Source organism: Entelurus aequoreus, linkage group LG04 (genome assembly GCF_033978785.1).
Source record: "Entelurus aequoreus isolate RoL-2023_Sb linkage group LG04, RoL_Eaeq_v1.1, whole genome shotgun sequence".
Taxonomy (NCBI): domain Eukaryota; kingdom Metazoa; phylum Chordata; class Actinopteri; order Syngnathiformes; family Syngnathidae; genus Entelurus; species Entelurus aequoreus.
In genome coordinates, this window is record NC_084734.1 from 75,066,873 (window position 1) to 75,091,158 (window position 24,286).

Sequence of the window (24,286 nt, forward strand, 5' to 3'; positions counted from 1 at the left end):
AGTGTAGCCGCTGCTGAGCCTTCTTGATGATTGCTGTGGTGTTGACTGTCCAGGAAAAGTCGTTAGAGATGTGGACTCCAAGGTACCTGAAGGTGTGGACCCCCTCCACACGCTCGCCGTTCATGTAGAGGGGGGAAGGGTCGGTGCTGCTCCTCCTGAAGTCGACGATGATCTCTCTGGTCTTGCTGGTGTTGAGAGCGAGGTTGTTCTCTGAAGACCAGGCCGTCAGCTTCAGGACCTCCTCCCTGTAGGCAGCCTCGTCACCCCTGGAGATGAGCCCGACCACTGTGGTATCGTCAGCAAACTTGACGATAAGGTTGTCACTGTGGGCTGGACTGCAGTCATGGGTGTAGAGGCAGTAGAGGAGGGGGATCAGCACACATCCCTGTGGGGAGCCGATGCTCAGCGTGCGGGTGGATGAGAGGTGGGGGCCAAGTCTCACATTCTGGGGTCGGTCCGTTAGGAAGTCCCTTATCCAGGCGTTTGTGAGAGGGGGGATGCCAAGAGTGTCCAGTTTATTGCAGAGTCTGTTCGGGATTATTGTATTGAAGGCAGAACTATAATCCACAGAGAGCATCCGGACGTAGCTCTGCTGCTGCTCCAGGTGGTTCAGAGCAGAGTGGAGAGCAACAGCGATGGCGTCCTCTGTGGATCTGTTCGCCCGGTATGCGAACTGGTGGGGGTCAAAGTCTGGAGGGATATGGTCCTTGATGTGCTGGAGAACCAGTCTCTCGAAGCACTTCATGATTACCGGAGTGAGGGCCACTGGTCGGTAATCATTCAGGCTGGTGATGGGAGACTTCTTCGGCACCGGGATTATTGTAGATGACTTCAGGCAGGATGGGATGACTGCCTGAGCCAGGGAGAGGTTGAAGATCCTGGTGAGGGGGGGAGCGAGCTGGTGGGCGCACGCCCTGAGCACCTTTCCAGGTACTCCGTCTGGTCCGGCAGCCTTCCTGGGGTTCACAGCCAGGAGCACTCGTCTGACACTGTGCTCCTGTACAGTGAGTGGAGTGGTGCCGGAGCCCGGTGGGGGCGGGGGCAGGGCTGGAGCAGATGAGTGTCGCTGGGGGGTATCGAAACGGGCAAAGAAACAGTTAAGCTCATCTGCCAGTGTCGCACTCTGATCCGCAGTTGTCACATTGCAGCCTCTGTAGTTCGTGATGTCATGAATGCCCCGCCACACCTCCCGTGAGTTATTGCTTGACAGATGGGACTCTATGCACCTCCTGTGGTCCGCCTTTGCTTTTTTAATCCCTCTCTTCAGGTCGGCTCTAGCAGCACTGTACAGTGCCCTGTCCTCTGACCTGAAGGCTGCGTCGCGGGCCCTGAGGACATTCACACACTAGGCCCAATTTAGTGTTGCCAATCAACCTATCAACCTATGGGTCCTGGTTAGCGCCTTGCATGGCAGCTCCCGCCATCAGTGTGTGAATTTGTGTGTGAATGTGTGTGTGAATGGGTGAATGTGGAAATAGTGTCGAAGTGCTTTGGAGTTCCTTAAAAAAGGTAGAAAAGCGCTATACAAGTATAACCCATTTACCATCCCCAGGGGCATGTCTTTGGAGGTGGGGGGAAGCCTGAGTACCCGGAGGGAACCCACACAGTCATGGGGAGAACATGCAAACTCCACACAGAAAGATCCAGAGCGCAGGATCGAACCCAGGACCTTCGTATTGTGAGGCAGACGCACTAACCCCTCTGCCACCGTGCTGCCCTATATATACATATATATATATATATATATATATATATATATATATATATATATATATATATATATATATATATATATATATATATATATATATATATATATATATATATATATATATTAAAATGATTGATATTGTTATTGGAAAATACTGTTGTTGTTGTTATTATTTTTACTAATGGATAGATGGAAGGATCGATGGAAGGATATTATCATAATACTGCAATAAAATAAGACCATTATTATCTTTAAATAAAATATATGTATATAAATATATATAATTATGATTATTAGTATTAACATAGGTACAAATAATAATAAAAGCTCTCTCTATCATCATAAAATACTTCCAGACCAAGCTGAATGACCATATTTGTAACACTTGAGAATTCATGTTGTGTATTGTATTTAAATAACCTAAGAAATGCTGCTACATGTCGCCTTTATAATGTAAATGGGTCCCCTATAATTTAGCTGATGTCTCAAAACATTATTTCGCAATGCATTTACAGTATAGTAAATAGAACTAATGGTAGAAATTGATCCAACAGCATTTAACATTATGCAACACCAGATTGCTAAATATATATGGACTAAATATGTAAATGTTAAAAACACCCAACTGCTGAGTAAAATGTGTAAAGGAGTTATTATTCATTTAGTGAGCAACTTTAACCTTGACTGCAAACAAATATTTTCCATCAGCGTCTGCTCAAGGATCTAATAATGACTGAGAATTAATGCTGATCTCATGCGGTATTTGGAAAGAGACAGTTGGCTTATCCAAACTGAAGAGTCAAACATGTCCAGGCAACCTCGTGTGGCTTATGTCTGTCCTCCTGCCAACATTAATGAACAAAATGGGCACATTGGTGCATGTATTTTATCAGCTCTCGTGAAAGATCCAGGCATTAGGTGACAAACATGTGAGCATACCTGTCTCATGTTATGCAAGGATACAGTCAGCAAACATGCTGCATTTGACCTGTGTAAGTTGGATGGTCTGCAACCACCTTTGACCTGCCCCCTCCCACCCCCAATCCCCACCACCAAGACCTTACCATGAATATATAAACATACTTACATTTACACTACGTGTGCTTTTTTACGAAAAAGCCCATAGGATAGTAGAAATAACAATAGGTGGTCTGTACAATGTGCTTCGTATCATTTGCAAGCCTGCCCGAGCAAACAGCGAGAGCTATGGCTATCTTCCTCCGATAGTATGGTTCTATATATAGTTGGGCCCTGTGACTGAGCTGGCCCGAAGTGTCAGATTCCAGTTCCACTCATCCGCCCTGGCTGGATCAGCACCTGCTGCTAACTATAAACCCACCCGTCCCAGCTCTCACTTTAGGAAAGCCAATGCCCACCCGAAGCTCAGCTCAGGGATAGAAAAGTGAGGAGCCAGTGTGGACTCACAAGGCGCTTTGACCAAGGCCAACTGAAAAGGGAGGGGCAGAAATGGAGACGAGAGCACCAGGAGGATGCAATGTGTCGGTGAGAGATGCCGCGCTTTGCGTTTTCTATTGAAGTCTGAGCCATGTCACTGCTTTGGTGCTCCGAAGCAGTGAGGCTCAGTCACTTTGGACTCTACAAAGCAGCTCATTCTCACATGGTTAACTCCTGAAGACTTGAGGATTTAAAAGACTCTTCGTATGACTGGGAGATATCCCCATACATAGAAGAACTCAGTGGCCGTTGGAAAGGACTCATCGTATACCAAAGGTACAATATTGAACATTTTGCCCACCTAATTCCATTTTTAGACTGACATTTTTTTGTTTCCATAAATTTTTGTGGTGAGCCATTGACAAATACATTTGTGATTGTAACCTCAAAATAAATTATGTCTGATTGAGTTATTTTTTATAACATTTTAATGTATTCTACAGTATTACAATTTACTATAATGCTAGTTTTTTGTTTTCATTCATTTTTGTGGTGAGCCATTGACAAATACATTTGTGATTGTAACCTCAAAATAAATTATGTCTGATTGAGTTATTTTATACATTTTACATTACAATTGACTATAATGCTAGTTAAATATATTAAATAATTATCAACCAAACTCAGCACTAGTAGTCACAGTTTTCAATGTGTACCTCTTCAGTTTATATGTGAGCACAGATATAAATGAGTGAGCTACACACCAGCCAGTTGACCCTATCTCATTTCAGGAACATAACCAAGAGCAGGACGATAGAGGCAGACTGAACGGCGAAGGGACTTTGGCGCTTGTGGACTAGTGATGGACAGCTGGACTCTTCAAGGGGACAGTTACTCTTTCCTACACAGTGCACCCTGCACTCCATATTCCTTGACCCATCGGGACGGATCCCCCAACCACGTTGAAATATTTGACATCATCAGCTCTCCGATCCAACGCGGTGCCATCTCAGAGACCACTTGCCTGTGTGACATATTTGGGGATGATTGTGAGTCACCCTCGCTCTCCAGCAGCCCTGCTGTAGGGGCCATTGTCCATTCCCAGACTGAAGCAGAGGGGACAACAGTCGCATCACCACCACTGGATGATCTGAATGAGTCCTCGGGCTCGTATCATACGGCCCCGTGTTCCAGTGAAGGAGAAGAGGGACTTGACGACCAAGTAGATACGATTCACAGCCCTCTACTGCAGGGTGAGTCCGGCAAGCCCACCATTGAGTGCTCTGAACTTTCTAAAGATAATAGCTCAAGTTTTGAATCAAAAGATAAATCACTCCTGCCACAGATTAGTTCTGAAGTTGACACTATTTTTGGGGAGAGGACACTATCTCCTGGACACAACAGCTCCTCAATCTCATCTTTGTCTTCTTCCTCTGCTGAGACGAGATGTTCACGTTCAGTAAATCATCAAGAACAAGGTAGGCTTACTCCAAGAAATAATAATCCCTCCCACCAATCACTTACTCAGAGTCCCTCCCTTGCATCCATGAACTGCAACATCGCATCCTCCCTTGAATCAGTGAACATCCAGTCTGAGGTTAGAGAAGCAGGAGTTTCACCTGGGCCCACACCCACTGATTGTTCTTCTCAATCTTCAAATGTAGACTCTACATCCAACCTTCCATTTGATTTTCCTTCACCTGGCTGTACAGAAGGCCAGTCTGAAGATTCCCTTCAGTTGAATAATACACCCTACTCATTAAATACTCCATCATCATCTCCCTTCCCTGAACTGGGAGGAAGGGTGTCCCTTCCTGATCTCATGAGCAGAGGCTCCACACCTGATATACAAATAGAAAACTCTATCCAAAACTCTGAGTTGCTTCAATATCTCACCAAAGAAAGTACAATTCCACTTGAAAATCTAGATGCAGGTTTGCACGCTGAGTTTGCCATTGGGTCAAGACCTGCCCCACGATATAAGCCCCCCTCCCCTGGTATTTCATTCATCCCATCTCATGTGGAGAGTGGTGGTTTGCCTGAATTAAAGCACACCTCTCCGTCACCTGACCGGTTAGGTGCTCCATCAATGAACAAGAGTTGGTCAAGAACTTCCTCCCCTGGATCCTCCAGGTCTAAGTCAGCATCTTCTGAAATCATCACTGCGGCCTGTTCACCTGTTATCAGCTATAGTTTATCTCCATCGCCTGGCATTAGGAGCACATGTTCTTCCATTGAGAGTACACACACGGCTCCTTCACCTGAAATCCGGATCACAGCATCCTCACCCGAGGTTAAAAGGAGAGAATGCATGTCTGAAGAGCACTCAACACCAGACTCTCTTCTTTTAGAGTCATCAAGGAGTAACACCTCCTCCCCGCACATCACAGGGAATTCTTACTCTGACGGGGACACTTCACTGTTTCCAGAGCTGCGTCGTCTCTCCACACCTGAGCCTGGTAGGACAGATGTGTCTCCTGACAGACAGAGCCCTGCCTCAAACAGAGTGAGTACGCCACGTGACTCATCTCCTGTGTCAGACTTCTTAAGTGCTGAAATAACTCAGCCTAGGTCTCAAACATCTTCACCACAGTCAATACATCAAACTCCCTCACCTGAGCTGAGATACCAAAGTCAAGATTCTTCACCTGATCACAGAAGCAGAGATCAATCACCCCCTACAGTCTCTCCAGATCACCGATATAATCACTGTTCACCATCAACCCTCTTAGCCGAATACAACTCACAGTATTTACTGCCTACTCCTCGCTTGAATGCACCCGTACAAGTTATCTCCTCTTCACCTGATATTGCAAACACACAGGACCACATTGAGTTGGAAAAAGAGCGTGTGCAGCCTTCATCTGATTTTCATAAGCTAGAAAAAACATCTACAACCAAAAGCAGTTCCCCTGTTGAGCTATTTCAGTCACCGGTTACTAATTCACCCTTTTTGACTAAGGATAGGCTTAACAAATCAAGGATTCACCATCGTCCAAAGGACAGACTTCAACAAAAGGTATCCTTGTATAGAGAAAATCAAGAACCTCAACGAATAAGCCATTTCAATGGCCCTACGAATGACCACAAATATGTTCCCCCTGATTTGCTGTTCAATAGCAAGGATAGACCCAGCAAATCTCTCCAGAGAGAGGAAAAACGACTAAATCAACATATACGTAATTTGTTGAAGTCTGAAAACAAAAAGTCACATTGTGCATCTGATCATTCGAGGCAAAAACTTGGAGACAGGGCAAGGCATTCACAGGATATGGCCCAACATCTACACAGAAGGAAAACTCCTTCTCCGCCACTAACCAGATTTACACCCATACACATAATAGCCCCAGAGAAACCACACAGACAGTGGCAAAGCAGAGGCCACTCTGACTCCGCAGCATCTTCAGAGAACGGTTATTTAAAGAAGGCTGTGACAAATAGGGAAAGCCCCAATGATAATAATAGTAAGTCCCACATTGTCACACAGGCGAAGCAATTGGAGAGGGAGAAGAGAATGCAACTGGAAGAGGAGAGAGAAAGGCGATTAAGGGGGATAGAGAGAGAAAAGGGGAGGGTGGGGTGGGAGGAGTGGCATAAAGATGCCAGTTACAGAGGGGAACAGGTTGAGCTGTCATTCAATGCCAAGAATAGAAACGGGCCCACAAGTCGCAGTACAGCCCCCACAAGCAGAGAGAGTCGTCAGGGACTGCCAACAGTGCATTCCTATTCAGAGAGCTTGCCTGCCACTACAGAGCCACAGGAACAGAAAAGTCTGCTTAAACTTGCTTCCCAACAAGACAAGGGTGGTTGTCCGACCGGGCGACTTCAGCCTTCAGCACCGCAAAACAAGATCAGTGCACGATCGGTCACAAACAGGCCCGGCCGGAGTTCGAGCTCCAGTATGGGAAGTGAGTTGGATGAGGCAGACAATGAGGTGAAGTGGCTCACAGACGTGGCTTTTCGTAGCCTGTCCAGCCCAGAGGTAGATTATCTTGACATGTACAACTCCAGCCACCGGTCTTCTACCAACATTTCCCAGCCGTCTACTCAGGAGAGCCCAGCTGGGGTCAGTGGTGTCTGGCCGACTTATGCTGACTTTAGGGGTTCTGCTTCAAAGCTGGAAAATGATGAATACTTTTTCCAGCAGCAACCTCTGTACCATTCAGACGGAATGGGTCCATCACACCCCTATGAAATGGGAAGCTTTGAGTGCATAGATGTGGCTGTGGAAAGAGAAGAATCTAAAAAGATGAAAAGAGGAGTACCAAAAAGACAAATCCAGTTAAAGAAAAAGGAAAGTAAGGATGACAGCAGTGAAAATAAAAGTCCTGGAATGCTTGCGATGGAGAACAGCACTTTGCTTGAGAGGCATTCCGGAGAGGTATTTCTGAGACAATACAGTACACCAGCAGAAGTCCAAGAATGCTACACTCCTGAACTCTGCCATGAGCCTGAACACAATGAAAGAAAAAACAAATTGCAAAAATCTGTTTCTCTGGATGAAACATCCTCTAAAACCAAGATGGCCACTTGCCTTATCAAAAGTATCTTGTCCAAGAAGATGCAGGGTGCTGATAATCAACCTGATGAACCTAATGAGGAGGAAGTAAACACTACTGAGGGCGACCCAGATTCCATTCTATACTCAAACCCCTCTAAAGATATTGCTGTGAAAGGAGAACAAATACAAAGAGATGACATGAGGCCAGTAAAGAGTAATGGAGACCAATTCAACATGCAAAGTTCAATCAGCAGCAACAGAATTGGTAACTTTTCACATACTAACCACAAACAATCGAATTCTAAAGACAGGAATACAACCGCACTCCCATCTGAAATCAGATCCCAGTTAAGAGTGCCATTGGATAGCTGGCAGTCAAAAAATGGAGTACAACCTATAGATGAAAGAAAAACATGGCAGGAAAGCGACTCAACAAATGCCAACACAGGAGATCCTTCTGTTACTAGAGCCTACAGCACACCGACTATGATGACAAGCCTACAACAGGAATGTGAACACATAGAAGGCCATAAACAAGTGCAACAAGGTGAGAGTCGCCATACACCAAAGGGAACACAGGAGGCTAAACTTAAAAATGTAGAAAAAAAGAAAGCGTCTCTGAATGTCTGCCTTACTCCCGAGGCCGAAAAAAATCTAGATGCATCTCCACCAGATTTCAGACAACTGGAGGAAAAGGTCAATGTGGATTTCAAAATTGAGGATGACAGGAATGAGAATAATAAAGTAAAGGGCCCCATCCACAAAGTCAGGGATGTTAGAAGGCTTGTTAAGAACACATATAATCTGTCATTCAAGGCAACCATGTCTGTGTCTCCTTCAGATATTAATGAAGAAAAGATTGTACATTTGAATGAGATTAATGAAGACAGAATAAATGAGGATGTGAGCGAAAATGTGCAAGGAAAGACAGAGGAGATGCGCGAGGAAACAAATAAGTGCACAGTGAAGATGGGAGAGAAACAAAAAGTAGAGGTAAAAGATAAAAAGCTGCCTATGCAAAGTGAAGAGAAGTCTCAATCTCAGTTGCACCCAATGCAAATAGAATGCAAGGCAGTTTGCTGGCGGGAGGGCAAGAATAATATAGTACAAAGCCATAAAGACTCAGGTGGAAAAATATTGGCTTCTGAAGGAGAGCAAACATGTAATTCAGATATACAACAAGGGATGCAGGAACCATCATCTAAGGGAAGAACAGCCAAGTCCTGGCAACAAACTTCAAATATGGAGGCAGAAACCCATAAAGAGACAGCGAGTGAGGTGGTAATGAGATCGGACAAAAAACCTCCCATGTTAGTAAGTCTCCCCAAACTTACAAGTAAGGAAAGAGAGGTGTCCACTGCAGTTGTGTTAATTAGGGATGCATCCAGACAAGAAAAGACAAGTGCACCACCAACCCAGGAAGATGTTCACATTTGTCCCCAGGCCCAAGCTGCCACACCTTCACCTGAGGTCACAGCCACAGGCAGCGCCCCAAGCGCTAGTAGTCACTCAGTGTCCATGTTGTTAAAGGAGAAAGGCTACCAAGCTGACATTGGAGCAGTGATGGGTGACAGCCAGAATTCTGCTGGAGGAAAAAAGGTCCCACGTAAGCATATGAATTGCTTAGAGATCCCATTCCAGACTCCTTCAGATGTTCAAAATGAACCCCACAGAGAGAAGACATTGTCTTCTTCATCCACCATGTCCAGCCCTTCATTTTCATGCGACCATGCAGATAAACCGACCAAGGCCACAGAGGACGAGGTGGGCCCTACCAAGCACAAAAACACAATCCCACAGGGACCTCCACAGGACTATATGCAAACTCCAAACAAACAGAAAGAAACGGAAGACTTTGAAGGAGTAAAAAGACAGGACTCAAATTTTCCGCCGAGGTCCCCTGTGGTGCGACGATTCCGACCTCAGCCCATTGAGGTGAAGTCCCTTTCAAAAGAGACAATCACAAAACAAGAGATTACCACCAACAGCCCCAAAAACAACAGATCACAAACTATAGAGTTTAAATCTATTGCAAAAAATACTGACAAGCCAATTGTACCTCCAAAACCGACCTGCAAATTTAAACCTGCAGATTTTGGAGCCAAGACAAATGAAGTGCCTTTCAACATAAAACCGCAAAGTGAGGAGAGATCTCGAACAATTGTAGTGTCATCTCCTACAATCTACAGAAAGATCCCCACTGAGGCCTCTTCAACATCTAACCAAACAAGAAAACTTGCTGTGTCCACCGTATCCAGCCTCAAGCCCCTGCCAAGCAAAATAACAACAGCCAGCATCTCAAGCCTTGCAAATCAGTCAGCAACAGAAGCTTCTAGAGACAGAGATGAGCAGCAGTCCCTTCAGGCGTCACCTGTGCGATCGGTGCATGCTACAACTGCAACCTCAGCTCCTGCGCCAAGTGTCACTTCCACTGAGAGTGATGCAGTTGAAAACCAGGTTCCTGAACTTCCACATGCAAGCCAGCCAGCTAACACACATGAAGCAACTCTGTCCACAACCTCAAGCCATCCCAAACCTCCTGTTGCTGTCTCCACAACAGGATACATACAGCAACAATACCGCAGGTCATTGTCCAGCGAGCGCGCCCAAAGGACCACTGACATGCATTTTTATGCCTCCGATGACCCTCCAAGCTATGATGAAAGAGAGAGCTTTAGTCCCCTCTTGCCAGATTTTACCCCCAGAAGATCAAACCGCTATCAGAACCCATCCCACCCTCCTCCGTGTTCCTGTACAGCAGGCTGCCCTCCTCCTCCTCAGCCTGCTCTCCCACCTCTTCCTGCTCCTCCACATCATCATCATCATCATCATCATCACCACAGCCCCCACAACCTCACCCCACCCCCTCCACACTCCCCAGGTCATGTCATACCTCACCATGCCCCCCTACGTACCCATCAGTACAGAGCTGATCCTCAGCCTGTAATCTTCCAGCCCAGCTCATCACCAAAGTCAAGCCCTCTTGGTCCTAACCATCCGCCCGCCATTTACCAACCTCTTCACCAGCCTCCCACGTGTCCTCCCAACCCTTCAATTATGCCAGTGGAACGTCCAATGCCCATTGAACCCCGGCGGCTCCCTCTACACAGATCTCCCCAGCAGCAGCCGCCAGGCATGCCTGGTGCTCCATATAGTGATCATGGGCACAGTCACTCACCTGGCCTGGGTCCCATTGATCCCCAGTATCTGTATGGGTCTGAGTACGGGGGTGACAGCTCCAGTTTGTACTCAGAGAGCCACTTTGGACAGACACCTCGTAGAGTCCTACTGGATCCTGAAACAGGGAAGTATTTTTACATAGAGGTGCCGATGCAGCCCTTGAGGAAGATGTTGTTTGACCCAGAAACCGGCCAGTATGTGGAAGTTCTCATCCCCCAGCAAGCCATGTCTCACTCAGGCGTATATCCCTCACCAGCAGCCCCGTACTCATCCCTCCACAATCCCAATATGTACGGCCCTGCTCCACAATACATGCCCTACGCCGCTCACCCTCCACCTGCTCACCCCCATCCCCAGCCACCCCGATATCCCGAAGTCTCTGCTTCAGCAACAATGCATCCTAACGGGCCCAGTGGCAGCTACAGGAGTTGTTCTGGTCAGGGGTCCAAGCCAGAACCCCAAAGCCATCCATCGCTGGACCAGAGCTACCTGGACGGTATGTATTATGTTCCCACAGGGATGAACGCAAGCGCCAATACCACCCCTTCAGTCTACCACCATAAACATCCCTCCAGCCTTCCTCCATCAGGGGGGAAAAGGTCCTGAAATAGAGGACACAAGCCGTCTTCCTGGAGCCTGTCGGGTTTTAAATACACACTGTATAAAGAGGGTGCCTAATGTTAGCTTGTAATGTTATTGGAGTGTTCATGTCGCTGTTCAAAACGGTTGTTGTTTATTTGCTGCTGCTGCTACTTGTTAACAATATAATAACAGTGCAGTTATTTGGATAATGATTTTTAAAAACATAAAACTCCTACCTTATACAATAATATTTTGTCATTTTTTATACAAAGCAGTACACTCAACAGCCATGCAGAAGCACTGTTGCTATTGTGTGTATACGTTCACGACAAAATGTGTCCCGGGAAACTTGAAAATTGTAAAAGAAATTCAGTTACTTTGTCATTCTATTTTCTTTAAAAAAAAAAAAAAAAAAGAAGAAGTGAGGACTGGGTTTGTGCACATGATGTCTGCAACAGCAATGCCAATAAAAATTGTCAAGAACATATTTGTCAATGAATATTTTACAAAGACTGCCTGCAAAAAAAGGGGATCTGTATTAGATTATCATCATTATGTGAGTGTGAATGTTGTCTGTCTATCAGTGTTGGCCCTGCAATGAGGTGGCGACTTGTCCAGTGTGTACCCTGCCTTCCGCCCGAATGCAGCTGAGATAGGCTCCAGCACCCCCCGCGACCCCTGAAAGTGACAAGCGGTAGAAAATGGATGGATGGATCACAGATACACCTTATACATACGGTTCACACACATATTGATGACATGGGATTTGGTTTCTGGCACGTTCAACAAGTTACATTGGGGAATATTGTGTGGTTACATTTGTCCGAAAAGATGCAGGAAGAAGCAGAGTTTATTTAATCTTACATTTCTTCGTGTCTATTACTGGTCATTCAATTACACCATACTACACTTACAATAACTTATGCATTTATATTGTGTCATTAAAAGGTTTGTTCACTTCCTGTGTGAATCTCAAACATTTCTAATAGATAAATGGAAAACTACAGATTGATGAAAGTTGAAAAAAAAATAAGAAGGGGAAAATGGAAAATTACATACAAAATAATCAAATGGCGCTAAATAAACAAAAATGTATTATTATAGCTTGTAAAGTAAAGAAATAAATAATAGGTGAAGGAAAATATTAACACAAATTTTTGAACAATTAATACATATAATGAGTAATTATAATTATATATTTATGTTATTAATATAAATTACTTATTAATTATGGATTTTGTATTTAATTATAATAAATAAATAATTACAAGTGAATGACGGATTAAATTGATCAAAGTAAGTAGAGAGCTTACTGTAGAGAATAATGAAGGAACGTCTTATTCAATAAGCAATATTGATAAATAAATGAACTACATTGGTTTGGCCTCCATGCTTCTGGTGTTTGGACGAATCATCAATTAACTAACATACAGCACAAAATATAAGAAAAATATGTTTAAAAGCAGCAATAAGAGTAATCTAATTTAGAATCAAGACAAGTTAAAGAAAAAAAATACTTAAAATACTTATCCAAAACAGCCAATGAAGTAGTACAAAATTCAAATGTGAAAATAAAACCTGAGTGCAATTTCCTCAGCAGTGTTCCAGACTGGCCGCTAGAGGGAGCCACAGCCTAATAGATTTCAGCAATGAAGTCTCATTTAAGAAAGCGTGTGCGTGAAAGTGTGTGCCTGTGCGTGTGCGTGTGCGTGTGCGTGAGAGCGTGTGCATGCGTGTGTGTGTCGCATGTTCCTGCATATAAAAAAAAAGACTGTTTCATTTAAAAGTCTATGAGAAAGGCAGGAAGTCAAGTATGTGCACTTAAATCTGTATACATTGTAGGTATAATGATCAAAATCAATGCTTAAGAGGTATTAATCTAAATGATATGATTACTATTGCGGTTGTAGTTTGCACTTTGGTTCGTCATACTGTTCTAAGAGGGATGTTTAATATTGTGTACCTCTCAGGTAAATACAAAACCCAAAACCAGTGAAGTTGGCACGTTTTGTGAATCGTAAAAAAAAAACAGAATACAGTGATTTGCAAATCCTTTTCAACCTATATTCAATTGAATAGACTGTAAAGACAAGATACTTAACGTTCGAACTGGAAAACGTTTTTATTTTTTGCAAATATTAGCTCATTTGGAATGTGATGCCTGCAACATGTTTCAAAAAAGCTGGCACAAGTGGCAAAAAAAAGACTGAGAAAGTTGAGGAATGCTCATCAAGAAGGTGAACAGGCTAATTGGGAACAGGTGGGTGCCATGATTGGCGTATAAAAGCAGCTTCCATGAAATGCTCAGTCATTCACAAACAAGGATGGGGCGAGGGTCACCACTTTGTGAACAAATGCGTGAGCAGATTGTCAAACAGTTTAAGAACAACATTTCTCAACCAGCTATTGCAAGGAATTGAGGGATTTCACCATCTACGCTCCGTAATATCATCAAATGGTTCAGAGAATCTAGGGAAATTACAGCACGTAAAAAGCAGGAAGGTTGAATATTAGTGTATTAGTGTATTAGTGCCCAAGGCATGGGTAACTTACACATCTGTGAAGGCACCATTAATGCTGAAAGGTACATACAGGTTTTGGAGCAACATTTTTTGCCATCCAACCAACGTTATCATGGACGCCCCTGCTTATTTCAGCGAGACACTGCCAAGCCACGTGTTACAACAGCGTGGCTTCATAGTTCATAGGTACTAGACTGGCCTGCCTGTAGTCCAGACCTGTCTCCCATTGAAAATGTGTGGCACTATATGAAGCCTAAAATACCACAACGGAGACTGTTGAACAACTTAAGCTGTACATCAAGCAAGAATGGGAAAGAATTTTACCTGAAAAGCTTCAAAAATTGGTCTCTTCAGTTCCCATACGTTTACTGAGTGTTGTTAAAAGGAAAGGCCATGTAACATAGTGGTAAAAAAAGCCCCTGTGCCAACTTTTTTGCAATGTGTTGCTGCCATTAAATTCTAAGTTAACCTACTCAGTGGCCTAGTGGTTAGAGTGTCCGCCCTGAGATCGGTAGGTTGTCAGTTCAAACCCCGGCCGAGTCATACCAAAGACTATAAAAACGGGACCCATTACCTCCCTGCTTGGCACTCAGCATCAAGGGGTGGAATTGGGGGTTAAATCACCAAAAATGATTCTTGGGCGCGGCACCGCTGCTGCCCACTGCTCCCCTCACCTCCCAGGGGGTGAACAAGGGGATGGGTCGAATTCAGAGGACAAATTTCACCGCACACTCATTGGTACTTTAACTTAACTTTAATGATTATTTGCCAAAAAAAAAAAAATTATTCAGTTCGAATATTAAATATCTTGTCTTCGCAGTCTATTCAATTGAATATAAGTTGAAAAGGATTTACAAATCATTGTATTCTGTTTTTATTTACGATTTACACAACGTGCCATCTTCACTGGTTTTGGGTTTTGTACAAATCGAAACAATGACTCTGCAAATAAAGTAAAATAGATATTAGTTTAGATTAGTGCCAATCAAAACCGAACATAATAACCTTTGTTCCAATTTAGTGCCGACAGTTATAGGATGCAAGGACGACAAGGATGAGGGGCAATAGTAAATTGCACAATACAAATGATGTCAAGCGACAGACGTTTGGCGGTTTCTTTGCTGACGATAAAAGAAATGAACTTTGACCCAATCAGACACACTTCAAGGCTCAGAAGGAATGCTCCGCTCAAGAGGAGGGCCTTGATCATGTACATGTCACCGTTGTGATAACAGGAAGCACACCTTATGAACACAACCACGGACACACCTTTATGCACAATCACTTCCAGACACACACACACAGACACGTGTCAAGAACGTTGTCCTTTGAAGAAAAAAAATCCAAAATAGTGTCGGATTAGGTTTACAGTATGAAAAACACTTATGACAAAATATGCGTAGCCTTCAGCAACACCTTTGGACCTTCATTAAAACGTTTGTAGTATGTTGGAATTGGCATCATCTCATCAAAAGGATGATCTCAAGTTATCACTTTTCTCTTTGTCCTGCTGCCACCTTGATTTGGAACTTGGCAGCTTAGTTTACTGGACAAATGGAAAACTCGTCTGTCCACACTGGAATGTGAAAGTGTGGGTGGCATGGGCCACGCCGTGAGATAAGAACCTGTTTTAAGTGATAATCGGGCAAACGTTTGGATAACTGTTTCCTTGTGGTTTCCACTGATCGCCTCCTTTTATCAAGGCCAGTAAACAGGAGGAGAGCGGACGTTTGTAAAAGAACAACACAAACTACTGATTGCTGTATTGTTGACTTACAATGATGGAAAGCAGCTTATAGTCACTGGGACTATTTTAGGATGGATCCATCCAGTGACCAAACACTCAAATCTCCCATTAAAATGATTTGAAATCAATTTAATTGGTGCTTGCCCTCCAGAGTTTTATGAAGTAATGTAATAATAATGTACAGCAGGGGGTGCCCACACTTTTTAGCAGACAAGCTACTTACCAAATGACCAAGGCGAGATGATCTACCTCATATGTATGTATATATATACAGTACAGGCCAAAGGTTTGGACACACCTTCTTCCAAATAGCCACCTGTGAGGTGAAAACCATTTCAGGTGACTACCTCTTGAAGCTCATCGAGAGAATGCCAAGAGTGTGCGAAAACGTTTTCAGAGCAAAGGGTGGCTATTTTGAAGAAACTACAATATAAAACATGTTTTCAGTTATTTCACCTTTTTTTGTTAGGAAACATAACTCCACATGTGTTCATTCATAGTTTTGATGCCCTCAGTGACAATCTACAATGTAAATACTCAAGAAAATAAATGATACGCATTTAATGAGGAGAAGGTGTGTCCAAACTTTTGACCTGTACTATATATACACACACACACACATATATATATATATATATATATATATATATATATATATATATATATATATATATATATATATATATATATATATATATATATATATATATATATATATATATATATACATACACACATTTGTATATAAATATATATATATATATATATATATATATATATATATATATATATATATATATACATACACACATTTGTATATAAATATATATATATATATATATATATATATATATATATATACACACATTTGTATATATATATATATATATATATATATATATATATACACACATTTGTATATATATATATATATATATATATATATATGTATATGTATATATATATATATATATATATATATATATACACACACATATATATATAAATATATATATAATATATAAATAAATATACTGTATATACACATATGTATATACACATATATATATACTGTATATATATATATATACATACAGTACACACATATACATATACATATACATACATACATGTATATATATATATATATATATATATATATATATATATATATATATATATATATATATATATATATATATATATATATATATATATATATATATATATATATATATATTCTGTATATGTATATACACATATATATATAAATATATACATAATATATAAATAAATATACTGTATATACACATATATATACTGTGTATATATATATATATATACATACATACATATACATACGTATATATATATATATATATATATATATATATATATATATATATATATATATATATATATATATATATATATATATATATATATATATATATATATACCTTTTCTGTTAAAAGCATTTTTAATGCAAATAGATTCTCTTCTTTCTTGAAGACAATAATACAAGTTGGTACATTACCTTACATTTACAGTAGCTGCTGATAAGTTTCACAATTTCGAATTTACATTGTGGAGGTAAAAAAGTTCTCTCTTAACAAAACCACATAAAAGTGGTCGTTTTTTTGGCCCTCTTATTTGTCCGGCTTTCATACTTCTTTTTATATCCAGTATAAGAAATACGTTAGATGCTTACTCCGTAGCTTGCTGGCTTGTGTGCGCTAGACCCTTATTTTGTTAACGCAGGGGAGGATGGAGCAGCGCTTTTATTGTGAAGACAGGAACTGTGCAGTTGGTCTTTACACTTTTGATGGCAATTAAAAAGCGTTTCTCGCATTTCTGTATTTTTCTTCATATCGAGCTAACACTAAGCAGCGTTCATCTCACAATTCCCTCGGTTGCCGTGTATGTCAATCGAGTGAAGAGTGTGACTTCATCATGAAGATTGATGATATGTAATTTTTAGGTGTGTTCTTTTCAAAGCCTGGCGATCAACCGACACAACCTCCGCAATCGACTGGTTGCTCTCGATAGGCCTAATGGGCACCCCTGATGTATTGCATATACCTTGGAGAGTGGACTTCTACGGTATTTATTTAAGCTGCTTCTCCATTAAGCACACCATCAGCAGCTTTTTCATATTTTCTTCGATAAATGTCCACTTTTTAGATCCATCCATTTTCTACCGCTTATTCCCTTTTAGATATTATTTAAAAATTATTGGCTGGCATTAGACTTATTTTGCTTCAGTATGGTGCCAACTAGCAGTGATTTGCTCCATTTGCTTCACGCTAAGACGGGGGTCAGCAAGCCGCGGCTCTAGAGCCGCATGCGGCTCTTTAGCGCCGCCCTAGTGGCTCCCTGAACCTCTTTCAGAGATGTGTAAAATGGAAAAAGATGAAGAAAAAAAAAAGTTTTTGTTTTAATATATTTTCTGTAGGAGAACAAATATGATACAAACCTTCCTAATTGTTAGAAATCCCACTGTTTATGTTACACATGCTTCACTGATGAGAGTGTTTGGCCAGCACCATTTTGTCCTACTAATTTCAGCCGTCCTTGAACTCATCGTAGTTTGTTTACATGTACAACTTTCTCCGATGCTGCCAGAGAAAGACGTGTTTTATGCCACTCCTTTGTCATATTTTGTCCACCAAACGTTGTATGCTGTGCGTGAATGCACAAAGGTGAGCTTTGTTAATTTTATTGATTTGCTGGAGTGCTTATCAGGCATATTTGGTCAATCCATGACTGCAAGCTAATCGATGCTAACATGCTATTTAGGCTAGCTGTATGTACATACTGCATCATTATGCCTCGTTTGTAGGTATATTTGAGCTCATTTAATTTCCTTTGCTGATGTCCTCTGTATATTTAATTTATATTTTCATGTCTCATGACACATTTTCTGTATGTAATATTGGCTGCATTTCTCATAGTTGTTTGTGTTCCACGTTGTTCCAGACCACAGCAAACGTTACCCAGCTTCCTCAGATTGTAATAAATCCATTAGAAGACAGCCTGTCGTTTCCTTAAACTTGGACACACACATCTATACCTTTGGCTATTCTGAGCCAGTAATTTCTAGAAGTTATCTCATCCTGTGAGAAACCTTAATTTTACAAAAGATTTCCAATGATGCAAAAATGTGTAGAATAAAAATAAAAACACAGCTTTTCTGTCAACGAAGATTTGCGTCAGCCTTTGATAGTAGGCTAATGGAGCTAATATAGACACGTACATCATGTGTTGTCTTCATTATAACACTTGAACATCATCAGCTTCTTCATCTCCATACTGTCATCCACACTCGCTTGGCTGGAAAAACAAATGTTGATCTCTAGCAATTAGGTAGTGCTAGCGAGTAAGACCAGGTGTTTTGGGCGGATCTTGCGAGTTTCACTGTGACATTTGCTACGCCAACTAACGGCCTGGATGCTTGTAACTCAAATTTTTGCTTGCCACTTAAAGCATCACTACTTGCCAAGATACCGCTCTTATCTCAGGCACCACTGTATGTCTCATTTTTTCTGCAAGGCATAATAATAAACAACACAAATTTCTGTCCTTTATTTTATTGGTTCAAACTTTGTGGACTGCGAGTGCCAGTCTAGAAAAATTAAGCCCCTGCAGCAAGCATGTTGACATCACTAAGGGTTGACTTTTACGAGATAGAAATGAATGGAACGGAAGATGACCTTTGTGTGTAGTAACCCCTGTGAATGAAGTAGCGTCTACCCTTGACCCAGTGTCTGCCATACATTTGCAGATATCAACTATATGACGAATAAATCATCTTATACTCAAGATCATAAAATTGTGAGAGTAATGTCCTCCTGTCGCTCTCTGAGTCATATTGGTTGCTGCAGGGGACAAGGCTCTAAGAACAAAAAAATAAGTGTGAGGACGAGTCACCTGAAGGCTCTTGTTACTTGTACAGCATGCCCTTAAAAGGCGCCCACTTCCTGCATACACACACATGTGCAAACATGCCCCCGTTGTGACAGGAAGCAGTCAAAGAGATAAAAGAAAGGAATGGTGCACGTGGACACCTGAGACCGTGCCTTCCCGCGGTCCCTTTGTTGCCTAGCAACCAGGTAGCCTCATGATAATCAAGGCTCCTTTATTGGAACTTGCAGCAGGTGGTCCGCAGTGACAGCTGAATGCACGTCATCTCTATTTAGCATTGTCTCATCTTCAATCACATTACGAATACGCAATGCAAGCAGCCCAACCGACTTATCTGCACACAAGAATGAAACTCTTTACAAAGAGTACAACCACAATGTTAAACATATTTTAAGGCGGAAACAAATTTCTTGCACTCATTAACAGGCACTTCCCCAAAAAATATGTACTCATGAAGATATTCAACAGGAACACCTTGAAACTTAGCTCCAGCTGCATGATGAATATCAAACAAACCATTGACTCACATAACAAAAAGAACCTGAGCACTCACAGACAAGCAACCGCTAACGACTCTAACGCCACAGATAGCTGCAATTGGAGACAAAGGCTTAACTGGCCACTCAACGGAAGCTGTTTAAAAACATCAGTTGTTTACTAAGCCAGCGTCACCCGCAAGGACAACTCAAACACAGAGACATACATTGGACTCACAGAAAACACCTTTAAAACCCGTTATAATAATCACACAGCATCATTCCGTAGGCCACAGCTCAAGAACTCTACAGAGCTGAGCAAATACATATGGACTCTCAAAGACAATAAAATTGATCACGTCATTACATGGCAAATTGTCGCATCTAGCTCACCATACAACAGTGCAGCTAAAAGATGTAACCTGTGCTTGAAAGAAAATTGTTTTAATATATACCACCCCAGCATGTCCACTTTAAACAAACGCAACAAACTGGTCTCATCATGCCGGCACAGAAGAATAAAAATAGAATAGAATGGACTTTATTGTCATTATATTTGCATATAACGAGATTAAGGACTCCAACTTAAGGTGCGGTAGTGGGAACAAATATGGGGTAAAAATAAATTACACAACAGGTAATAAAGAAAAAACTAACAATTGGAATAAACAGACTACTATCCAATAAAAATAATAAGCAATCCTGTACAATATACAAAACACTACAGAAATACAAAATACTGTACAATATACAGAACAAGACATTTAATAAAAAACAATCAGTGTAGGACGTATTGCACTCGAAGGGTAATATTGCACTGTAGGGTATTAGGGTAGGATATTGTATAGGGGTGAATTATTATTATAAGTTAGAGTTCAAGTTAGAGTTCAAGATGTCGACAGCTCTGGGAAAGAAGCTGTCTCTGAGCCTGTTTGTTCTGGCTTTGATGCACCTGTAGTGCCTGCCCGATGGTAGCAGGTCGAACAGGTGGAAGCCAGGGTGTGTGCTGTCCTTGGTGATGCTTTTTGCTCTGTTGAGGCAGCGGGAGTTGTGTAAATCCTTCAGGGAGGAGGGGGGGGCAGCCGATGATTTTTTGTGCAGACTTTATGACCCTCTGAATTGCCTGTTTGTCTGCCTCAGTGCAGCTGGCGTACCACACCGTTATGCAGTCCGTCAGCAGGCTCTTGACAGCCGAGCGATAGAAGATCAATATCAGCTGCCTCTCCAGTCTGTTCTTCCTCAGCACCCTCAGGAAGTGGAGTCTCCAATGTGCCTTCCGGATGACCGCAGTTGTATTTTGGGTCCAGGAGAGGTCAGCATTATTGAGGGTGCCGAGGAACTTGAAGGAGCTGACTCTCTCCACCTCCTCGCTGTTGATGTAGAGAAGCAAGGCACTACTGTGTAACAATGGCCACACCCCCATGTAATGTACCCTATATATATGTAACAACCACAGACACTACACTAAAATCCCCTGAAGAGCAGAGAAACCTGCGAAACAGGCTTGTAGGGATGAAATAGCCTCTGTGTTTTTTCCTGACCTATTGTATATTTCGCTCTACCCCGGTTTAGAGCACTGTACAACGGATAAACCACAGAAACCTTGACTATATTTTAAGGTAATACATCTCTTACATTAGTGTCCTTGTGAAAGCAGTCTTTTAAATACAGCTTTTGACTCTGACATGATAACTTGCTCAAATTACTGAATACACTCTCTTACCAAAACCCATCCATCCATCCATTTTCTACCGCTCGTCCCTTTCAAGGTCCAAAACCAATTTAACTAAAATGGTATTTTTATTTTGTGAAAATGAACAATGGTGCTTCAAAGTTGTAGATTAAAAAAAATAAAAAATTGGTGTGTCCGGATGCAATTTTTTCACTTCCGATATGATACCAGTATTGAAGCCTTGAGTATTAATCTGATAAGCTATCAGCATGAATCATTAAAAAAAAAATAATTTTATAGTGTGGAAAGTCAGAAAAGGTTTGGTCCAGTAAAATTACTCAAACTGGGAACAATGATAGGTTTGAAAAAGACTAGCCTACGGTATTTATTAACTGGAATGGACCTATTGAAGTGGAGTGGTAATTAGTGGATTCATTCAATTTAGTACACGACTCATGACGAAGTTGAATGATCCAAACGCGTTTGTTAGTGGATTCTTTATAACAAGCTTCTGCCTTGGAGAATGTGTGTACTTAAGTAAAATGCAACTATAGTTATTTTATACTTGTTCATATTGACAAATGTCACGTTTTATACATGTGCTATAGTGTGCTTATTTGCTGTGTAGCTGCTAGCTCCTCGTAGCCTATAGGCTACCATGTTTACATTTTGTAAATGACATGACTAAAATACAAGAAAAGACCAACCTTTTGAGGACATTTTAATGTTAAGTCTTTGCACGAGTGAACACGCTGAAGGACTGCTTGTATTGGAACTAATATAGCAGATTTTATTATCGATATCATTTTGTTAGTTGTTGTTTTTTTTTGCTAAGATCGCACTGATATCAATATTGGCTTGGGACAGACACCTCAAAAATAAACTATTCATATTGCTGATTCTGTTATGCAGTTCGGGGGCATCATTCTAGCATAATCTAGACAATAACTTTTCAAAGGAACCATAGGTGAGCTGTGGCCGCCGAATTACCTGAAAAACTGATATCACGCAGTACTTTGTGTGACGTTTTCTGCTCACCCCAGACTCTGTTTGCTCTCTCACCGTAGAAAATAAAAGTAATTTAATTTTGCCTTCAAACATAATTAAAATGAACCATTAACATATTTGTCTTTACTTTTCCCAAGCTGCTGTGTCTCCCGTCAAGTCTTCCGATGCCTCACACTTTGAAAACCTCTGATTTGGAGCAGGTTGATTGGCCAGAGTATTTACCCTTTAAAAAGAAAACAATAACTCTTTTCAGTAATAAATATTGTATTGAAAAAACAATATATAGTACAGGCCAAAAGTTTGGACACAATTTATCATTCAATGCGTTTTCTTTATTTTCATGACTATTTACATTGTAGTGAAAAACCCGTGAAAAACCATCCAACCGCAACTCTAATTATTAAAGTTCCTTGGGTGAATAATGTAAACCCACTATACCGGTATGTTTTAGTGCTTTCATGGCTAGTTTACTGACAGATATAAGTAAGAACTTTACACTACTTTATATTAGAAATGGCAACAGCGGAGGATGAATGTCACATAACAAGAAGATAGAGAAAAAGAAGAAGTTTATCGATTATGTTGTCGGCACGGACTACAAAGGTGGAAGCGCACAATTGTTCAGAATTTATGCAGATCCCAAATACAGATCAGCAGGTACCAGAAGGTAAGAAAAGTTGCTTTTGCACAATATTGTTAAACAAAACGCCAGACAATATGTCTTACCTAATACACACACCATAATAATACTCATATGTTGAGGCACATCAAGCGGTGCGGCTTCATAGCTTACCAAAGTCGTACTAAAACATTTTGATAGATTTTCGAGTGCCGTGTGTAATGTTCTATATTTTCAATGGAACATATTGTCATGATCCGTGGTTCGGATCATGTTTTGTGTTTTCTGTTAGTTCTGGACTCCTTTAGTTCCTGTTTGTGCACCTCTGAGTTGTTACCGTGGCTACGTATTATTTTCACCTGCCTCTTGTGTTCGGGACGCTCACCTGTTGCTAATCAAGAGAAATTATTTAAGCCTGCCTTTGCCAGTCAGTCGGTCTGGCTTCTTTGTTTGCTTCACGCTACTGTTAGGTAAGTTTTGCTTGCCTCCTAGCCCATGCTAAGTACTTAGCTTCAAGTGCGATCGGCACCTTGTCCCGTCGGGTTGTTTTCTGTTTTTTGTACCTCTTTGAGTTTTTCAAGATTAAATCATGTTCCTACCTGCAAGTCCTGTCCGGAGTCGTCCGTTTGCATCCCGGGAGAACAAACCGCGCAGTAAGCTGCAACCAAACCGTAACACATATAAAATGTTGGTGTTGTTTACTTTATTCATATTGCCATCTTAGTGCAGCCTACACCTATCTCTTATGTTTGACTGCCATCTACTGGTCACACTTATCATTACACCATGTACCAAATAAAATAGCTTCGAGGTGGGTAAGCTCAACCAAACTTATTCCTTACATTAGGCACACCGGGTTATAAGGCGCACTGTCGAAAAATACGGTATTTTGTGTAATGTACACTACCGTTCAAAAGTTTGGGGTCACCCAAACAATTTTGTAGAATAA

At 41.4% G+C, this 24,286-nt stretch overlaps 1 protein-coding gene across 1 annotated transcript; it reads left to right on the plus strand.

The window, feature by feature from the left end:
• The first annotated feature begins 3,968 nt into the window (after window positions 1-3,968).
• Window positions 3,969-11,723, plus strand: si:ch73-43g23.1 (uncharacterized). Its single transcript, XM_062046055.1, has 2 exons — window positions 3,969-5,612; window positions 6,594-11,723. The coding sequence occupies exons 1-2, from the start codon at window positions 3,969-3,971 to the stop codon at window positions 11,391-11,393; spliced, it is 6,444 nt and encodes a 2,147-aa protein (XP_061902039.1). The 3' UTR covers window positions 11,394-11,723.
• Window positions 11,724-24,286: the final 12,563 nt, after the last annotated feature.